This window comes from Eleginops maclovinus, chromosome 22 (assembly GCF_036324505.1).
Source record: "Eleginops maclovinus isolate JMC-PN-2008 ecotype Puerto Natales chromosome 22, JC_Emac_rtc_rv5, whole genome shotgun sequence".
NCBI classification, from domain to species: Eukaryota; Metazoa; Chordata; class Actinopteri; order Perciformes; family Eleginopidae; genus Eleginops; species Eleginops maclovinus.
In genome coordinates, this window is record NC_086370.1 from 1,069,812 (window position 1) to 1,078,646 (window position 8,835).

The 8,835-nt window shown below is 40.5% G+C and overlaps 1 protein-coding gene across 1 annotated transcript; it reads right to left on the reverse strand.

The window, feature by feature from the left end:
* Positions 1-6,319: 6,319 nt before the first annotated feature.
* Positions 6,320-8,835, reverse strand: LOC134859147 (E3 SUMO-protein ligase ZBED1-like). Its single transcript, XM_063875484.1, has 2 exons — positions 8,723-8,835; positions 6,320-7,979 (listed from the first exon to the last, which is right to left on the reverse strand). Exons 1-2 carry the CDS (start codon positions 8,782-8,784, stop codon positions 6,320-6,322), a joined length of 1,722 nt encoding a protein of 573 aa, XP_063731554.1. The 5' UTR covers positions 8,785-8,835.

Consider the following 8,835-nt stretch of genomic DNA (forward strand, 5'->3'; position numbering starts at 1 on the left):
TGGGACGACTGAACAGGGTTTTTTGTTGGCCTTATAGGTTTTTATAATGGTATTGTCCTGGAAAAAAAGGATGATCGTATTGGGGGGGGCATAGAATTTTGTCCTGACTTCACAAGAAAGATCCCTTCCCAGTAGATTTACGGGACATTTGGGGCGTAGAGGAAAAAGTGTTGCAGGAGTTTTCTTTCCCCCTTGTGACCCTGGCGTTGTATATCTTTGGACTTCAGTTCTTTTCCAGTATCCAAATGTTTTTTTAGGGGGTTGTTAGGAGTGGGGGGGGCTTTTTTTCCTTAATGAAGTCAGAAGAGGGGGGTAGCCCCCGTGCTGCCACACGCCCCTTTTTCTCCTCAATCTCAAGGTGACCCTGTTCATTTTGGGTGGAATTGCTTCACCCGTTTTTTGGATCCTCTGGGCCCCCTCATTGTCCGAACTCTCCCCGGCACATGGGGATTGGTTTATGTTGGGGGCACCTCCTTTGTGCTCCCCGTTTTCCCCTTTCCTCTGCCATTTCCCTTGTTCCTCTTTGTTTATGGGGTTTGGGATTTCCTTGGGGGTTGTTGTAATTTTTGGAAAAGTTTTTCCCGGTGATTTTCGGATTTTTTGGGGAAAAAACCTTTTTTTCTTTTCCCAAATTTTTGGGGGCAAATTTTTATCCCAATTTTTATCCCCCTTTGAACCAATTATTCCATTTCCCTTCCTCTTACCCATTTTCCCCCTTTTTTTATTTTTTATCCCTTTTTTCTTATTAAGTTGGGGGGGGCCATCCCCCCCTTCTTTATACCATTTTACATTTCCATTTCTTTACTTTTTTTTTTTTTAGATTTTCTTATCTTCTCCCCATTCATCTTCCCAATTTTTAAATTTCTTATTTCTTTTAAAATTCCCCCAAATTTTATTTTATTTATTCAAAAAACTTCCATTCTTTAATTTTTTTCAAACCCAAAAATTTCTCCCAACCCTTTTTCCCACCTTCACTTATTCTCATTTCCAACATCTAAAATAAACTCTCTTTCTCCGGGCCCCCCCCTTTTTCTCCTTTCCCTTTTTGGGAAACTCTTTCTTTTGTATTTCTTTCTAAAAATTTGGGGGAAAACGCTTTTTTAAAAGGTAATCAACCAAAACTTTCCAAAGGGGTTTAATGGGGTTTTAGGGGCGGGGGCCCCACCTGGGCCCGTGTCCACATTTCTCATGCATCCCTTTATTCTTAAAAAACCCTCATACTCCAAATAGGTTTTATTGAATTTTCCAACCGTGATCCCCCTGACCCCTTTAAGGGAATATTAGACCAAAGTTCCATTTCGGGTTCCTTATATATCCATTTTCCAGGCCCAAGCCCAAATTTAATTGGGGCCCCTTCCTTTTTCCCAGATTGTAGAAGCACCTTTTCTTTTAATCCCCCCAAATTTGGGTTTATGATTTTTGTAAAAACACTCTTGTTCCGAAACCCCGTGGGGCCCTCGAACTTCTATTCTTTTGTCGCGAGTCGTAAAAGTTTCCCCCGTTTGGGCCCCTTTTCCGTTTAATTCCAGCAACCCCCGATTTGTTCCCTTTATTTTTACCTTTCCCGGTTGAAGGTATGCCCCTGGCACAATTTTTGTTAGTTTATTTTTCGGGGTGGATTATAGACTTAGGGGGGAATTAAGTCCCTTTTCCCTATCCTTTTGGGGCGTTTTATAGAAAGCCTCCGTGGACATAAAAGTGGGGTGAAAACTTTGGGCGGGATGTTATCCTGATAAAAAGGGGAGCCAAGGGGTTTCCACCAATTTGGATTAGCTTTGAGTTTTTGGGGAATTGGAACTTCTGTGGCTTTCCGCCTTTTTTTTCCCCCTTTTTTGATGGTTCTGGGAAAGTACACATACAGCTACTTTTTGGTCCCCACAGTGAATTTTCTCAAAAATGGGCAGGAGGGTCGTTGCTCTGTTTTTTTTCCAGTTTTTCCATTGCCCTTTTAGTAGGTGAGTAAAAATGGGGGGCTTCCAGCTTTTTTCCCTGCCGTTTGCTGTCGAAAATTCTCCCTCTTTTTGGCCTTTGGTTTCGGGGACTTTTTTTTGGGTTGGGCCTGGTTGTGTTTGCTGGGGTCATCCCCTGTTCCACAGAACCTCATGTCTCTATTTGGTTCCTTCTTTTTTTCTTTCTTTCGGGTTTGTTTAGCATCCCCATCTGCATTTACCTCCTTACCTTGTATTTGGGGTTAAAAACCCGGGTTTGCATTGTACTTAACTGTTATTTTATTATGTTTCTATAATTAATTAATAATTTCCTGACCAGTATTTCTATAAGATTCCACCCTTATTAATACAAAAATTGTCCTAATTTGTTTAAAAAATTTAGAAATTTTCCAAAGTTCTATTTAAATCAAACTATTACTAATATTCTAAAATTTTTCCCAATGTGTTTCAATAATTTTTAGAAATTTTTCAAAGTTCCACTAATTACAAGCTATTAATAATACCCTAACAAATTTTCAAAGTCCTATTAAAATTTTGAATTGTTTGATAAAAAATAAAAAACACCTTAAATTTTTCAATATCAAAATAAAATATTAAAGTAGTACTTATTATTATTTATGATGTTTATGAAAATTGACGTGTGTAATGTATTTAATGTTCACTATGTAATTATAATAATTTTAAACTACTCAGTATGTGTCAAATGCAATACCTATCATCAGCCACTAATATAGTTAGTGATAATGCTAATAAAAGTTTTGTGTATTTTAGTTTAACAATATACTATATGTCCACTAGAGTGTGCTATCTCATTCCTGAGGTATTCAATGTGTGTTATTCAATACCTCCAACAGAGGGTGCTATTTTGTTCCTGAAATAATACTGGAGAGGTATATTAATTCATCCAGTAGGGGCACTGTTTTTTCTTTCTTTAGTGGCTACTTCCTGTCTGGTTTAGCCTCTCTGACCATTACTTCCTCTGAAGTTTTCTGTTAATGGCTGATGCTAACAGACTACACTAACTAGGTTAGCCTATTAAAGACAAAGGACTTTGGGGGAGGGGAATACAGAACCCGTTTCCAGATGGTTTCAAGCAAAACAGCACAGTACACGAAGGCCCAACACTGCTTGATTCTTTAAAAAACTCTGTGATTACTATTACACATAACACTTAACCCTACACTAATAATTTAAAAATTCTCCATGCCCTATAATTTAAGTACTCTTCAAAACAATCGCAGATAGAGAAGGGACTTCAACCTCAGCTCTTCTCGTTGTAGTTGGTACCATAAAACAAATCTTTTCTAAATCTATGAACTATGCTTTGTTAAGTTCCAGAATGAGTGTAGACGCCGAGACTCAAACTCGTGCTCTCTCACCTATTCTTTCCCTTATACAAACAGTAATGTCGGGGATTTTTAAATCCCAAATACTACGCTTCTTTGGCCGAGAAGTCTTCCTTTTAATATTAACACTATTTACCAACTATGACTGTTCAATAACGCAACACGCTAATCAGAGACTATTGGGATGTCGTCACAATTCTCAACGTAATTCTGTCGCAAAGCTTGCATTTACTGACCCACTCACTAATCACTCGATTAGGCCTTAACCTGTTAGGACTTTTAACTTACTTTATCACAAAATTATACTATCAATGCCAAAATACGCTCCAAAACCTTAATCTGGATCTACGCTGCCAAATTTAATTAGCACGACGTTATCAAACTTAAATCGATATTTACGTATTAATTTTACCTAAATCTCTTTCTAATTCCGGCGTAAAAAGGACAAACAAAGACAAACAAGACAAAACAACGAAGAAAAACTCTTGTAAAACCGAGGACCACACCCAAGTTTTTCAATATTTAATTTGACCTTTTAACTTTAAATAGACAGTTATGTTAGGATAATCGACTCGCCTCAAGGCACTCACATCTAAAAGTTCTGTCTAAACTATGCAGAATTTGAAATAAACTGGTTCTGCTTACCGTATGTTAATGGCGCGCCTGTGAGTGCCTTAAGGAGTCAGCTCTCCCTCCAATCTCCGTCCTGCCTGGCCTTTCAAATCACGTCGGGGTCACCAAATTGTAGAAATGTGTTCGTTTATTTGAAGCCAGGATGTCGGTGTAAAAGAAAAGGCAAAACTCCCGTAAAAATTACAAAGGAGTGTTTAATAAAAAAGATGTAGTGGAAGGTTTTACAATCGTTTCACAGCTGTGGCCCTAAAGCTCTACACACACTAGAACAGGCCCAAAACATGAATAGAATTCACGATGTGTTCACTGTCCGTGGGTCCGAGCCAAAAGAGACCCCAACCCCATCTGTGATGGGTCTTTGTCCAGCGGTTGCCTCTTCCTATTGGTTGCTTCAAGTCGTAACAGTACTTCCGGCCAGTTCAGTGTATACGTGGCATAAAGCCAAGTCGCTTCTTAGGGTATTACAGTGGCAATAAGGAGTATTACTCATTGTGTGTTTTATGTATAACACCACAAGAGATTCCCCTGTTCACCCTGTATTTATATTTCGCTTGTTGAGGAAACCTACGCTCAAACCCACAGTTTTCCTCCGTCCGGCCTCAAGCGCCAGCAATGTTGCATTCAATGTCGTTTGCATCCGGTTACGAGTTGACCATTTCAAAATAAGAGTGCACTTCAGAATAAGACAGTGTTTCAAAATAAGACAGTGTTGCAGTTATTCGGAATATTGATTATTACTTCCTACAATAGCTTACAATTTAGGATTGGTGATTTGATCTGTTTGTTGATTTGAGATGTGTTTTCTGTTCTATTGCCTAACAAAGGGTTAAGAAACTACCAGAATGCTTAGCGGCTAAAACAAGAGTTACGCGCGTTTTTCCTTAGTATAAATAGAAGTGGCGCGTATACGGAAAACTACTAGCATACATGGAGCTGTTGATGATATGTTTTGTGAAGTTGGCTGAACGTGTAATGGTCGTTACTGATTTCCCTACATAAAGAAGTCTTTGTTTCATATCCGACGTCGAGCTGTTTATTTTGAAGGTAGTTAATCTACATTTTTGGTGCCGAAACCCGGGATAAGATGAGCCAGGAGGACTCAATCGGAGATGCAGCCGGAGCTGCGGGAATGACAGGAGACGAACGTCGGATAGAAGCGGAAAGAATGAGACGAAAGCGAGGTACAATCAGAGGTGCCACTACAAGACTTATTAATCAGATTGACTCAGAAATGGCCAAGCCAGATCCAGATACTGATCACTTGAGTACTTTATTGGAAATGCTGTCGGCTAAGGAGGACAGTCTGTCTGAACTCGACCACGGAATAGAACGGCTAACTGCGTTGGATGACTTGGAAACGGAGATCGAAGCCTCCGAGGAATACAAGGAACGTGTCATCATGTCCAGGAGCCGTGTGCAGCGCACGATAAAGAAAATGGAGGAGGTGAACCAAAGCGCAGCACATCTAAGAGTGAGTGACGCTTCAGGTAACTCAGTACCACGGAGACAATCAGTAAAGCTACCAAGGTTGATTATTGACAAATACAATGGAGATGTCAGTATGTGGCAAGAGTTTTGGAGCCAATATGAGACTGCGATACACGAAAATGATGCACTGTGCAAGAGAGAGAAATTTAGGGGAGACCGGGTATGATTGTAACACTTTTTTTCTTCAGCACCTAAAACTACCTTTTTTTTAAGCTACATGTCTGAAACGTTTAGGTAAAGTACCCACAGTTGTCTACTACAACTGGCAACAATTTCAATTTCTATAACTATATCACAGACTTTGTGAGATGATGAAAAATACAAGGTGGTCCTTTGTTACAACTAGAGCTGTCCCAAACGATTATTTTTCAAACGATTAATCTAGAGATTATTTTTTCGATTAGTCGACTAATCTAACGACTAATCTAACGACTAATTTTACGATTAATCTAACGATTAATCTACCGATTATTTTTTCAGTTACCGATTATTTCACATTACAAAATTTCACACAATATGGATATGAAGACATGTGTTGTTAATATATTATTTTTTATTAAACATGCCACTTTATTCCAAACATGGCACTTATATTGTGCAAAGTGCAAACTGCAAAATAACGCATTTGATGCCAAATGTAGCATCTCACAAATTAACAAAATAAATAATAAGTCACCCAGGAGGAATATTCCAAAAAATAAAAATAAAAAACTCTACTACTCCTTCCTCCCTCTGTCTTTGCGCAAACATAGCACTTATATTTTGCAAACTGAAAAGTGTCGGTGCCAGATGCAGCATTTAACAAATAAATGAATGTCACCCAGGAGGAATATCTTCTTCCTCTCTCTCTCTTTGTGTGTGTGTGTGTGTGTGTGTGTGTGTGTGTGTGTGTGTGTGTTGAATTCAAGATATAGTTTGACGGTTGGAGTGGAGGAATGTTAACATGTCAACATGATCCGGCGTCAGACTTGCCCTTTTCTTGGTTACAATATTTCCAGCATATGAAAAAAGACGTTCTGATGGAGTGGAGGTTGCAGGCACAGACAAGTAGGATTTGGCTAGAACTGCCAGGTTGGGGAACCTTCCTGCATTTTCCTTCCACCATTGAAGTGGGCTTGTATCCCTTGGAATGCAACTCTCCCCAAAATACAAAAGAACCTCATTTCTCACAGATTCACCCTCAGCACTGTCCTCCTGGCCAATATCCTCGGTGCCCTCCCCCTCAGAGTCCGAGCCAAGCAGAATGTCCAGCATAGAGGTGTTCTTTCGCTGGGGACTGGCCGAGTGCTCCTGCTCAATCGTTTGCAGTTGTTGCTTGGCTCTTTTGATATCAATTATCAGAGCCTGAATTTGTACTTGTACCTTCAAAGCATCCTCGGGTGACAGGAACTTCAACCTACGAAAGCGGGGGTCAAGGGCAGCAGCAATGATGGCCACATTTTTTCCATTCTCTGTAAAAGCAGACTCAGACACCCACCTTGCCTGCATCTCTTGGTCTGCAGCAATCTGAAAAGAATTCACAGCAGCAGACTCGTATGTGGTTTTCTTTGTAGACTTATGGAGACCCTTCAGCAGTGGAGGTAAAACAGATATTGTGACATAGGACTCTCCACTGAGAAAAACAGTGGCCTGTTCGAAAGGCTTGAGGACCTGCTCCAGTTCCTCTAGCAAGATCCACTGATCATTCCTCAAATCCAGGTACTGCTTCCCACGCTGTGTAACGTCTGGGTCCGAAAGTGTTGCGACCACCGGCCACCGTTGTTCCAAAAGGCGACTCACCATGTAGTATGAGCTGTTCCATCTTACAGAGACATCCTGGAGCAGGGTATGCTCAGCTGTACCCCACTGTTTTTGTTTCTGTTTCAGCTTGCTGCTAGCAGGCTCACTTTTCTTGAAATGCTTCACAAGACACCGTGCAGCCCCGAGTGTCCTGTCGATCATGGGGTTGTTCTTCAAGGCATGATTCACCACCAACTGAAGTGTATGGCCGGCACAACGATGTGATGCTACCCCATGTTTCTCCTCTAGGATGCGAAGAGCTGCAACAACATTTGCTGCGTTATCATGTACAATCGCCAGTACATTATCTCGAAGGGAGAAATCAAATTTATCTGCCACCATCTCAACCCAAGAGGCAATATTTTCAGCAGTGTGGCGCTCCTCAAGCGGCATTGTAGTTAAGCTAAACGAGGTCAGCTCCCAATTCTCATTTATAAAATGACAGGTGACACCTAAATATGCCTCAGTGGCCAGACTGGTCCAAGCATCGGTTGTTAGGGACAGTTTGGACAGGCTTTTTTTAACTTCACTTTTCACTTTGTCCATGGTAGCCACATACTTCTTTTCCATTAGGTCAGTAAAGTGGCGCCTGGATGGAAGGGTGTATCCTGAGTGGAAAGTGTTTACCATTTCACGGAAGCCTTCACCTTCCACAATCGCAAGGGGCCTCATGTCCTTCACAATCATGGAGACGATGCTGTTGGTGAACACACTAGCCTCCTGGGGTGTGCAAGGTGCCTGGTTCTTTTTATGGAAAAAGTCACCCATACTGCTTTGCTTACTCCTGTAAAGGCAAAAAACATAAAGCACATGAATATTCACAGCAGCAAATCAAAAATATAGCATCGTCCACATCATTGCTGTTATTAATTATGATACATTTTGCTAACAGTAGGATATACTACAGCCATCTCAGAGGCTCAACTTCAAAAATGATTCATGTTATTTAAATTGTCAACTTGTAATGCGTGTTTACTACTTGGAACTGGTTGCTACTAGATCGTGGAATTTCGACAGTCAACAGGTAGACTAGAACTACATAATGGCAGAGTATAAAATCCACCGTCCGGTGTTAGCCAACAGATAACAGAAACATGTCGGGACTGGTAGCGCTAACATCTTTAAACTAGGCAAACACGGGACCATATTTATGCAATTTATGTGTTTGTTTATGCAATATGACACTAGTAAGCGTTAATGTTTCTAGCGTCTAGTGTAAGCGGACATTTTATGTTTCACGCGAGCAAACTTGAATGTTTAAAGACGTCAATTCAATAGACCTACATCGTAAGCTGAAGGCAGCCACGTTAGGCTAATGTGCAAGTGTTGGTGTTTAAAACCACGTTATGCTAATGTGTGCTGATGTATGCTGTTCTGTATTTGCAGAATAATTGACGAGTAAAGGAAGGATTTAAAACCTAAATGCACGCCTGGAAGATTCCTTGTGTCCAAGTGTGCAACATTTAGCCTACTGCAACTACTGCTACTGCTTGATAAATTAACATAAATGAAATCAACAGAACTTACGGTGTTTTACTGCCATCCTGACACAGAGCTCCAGGGTGTTTTCTCTTCAGATGTTCGTGCATCGCTGATGTACTGCTGTGGTAAGCCGACTGAAATTTGCATAGTCTGCAAAT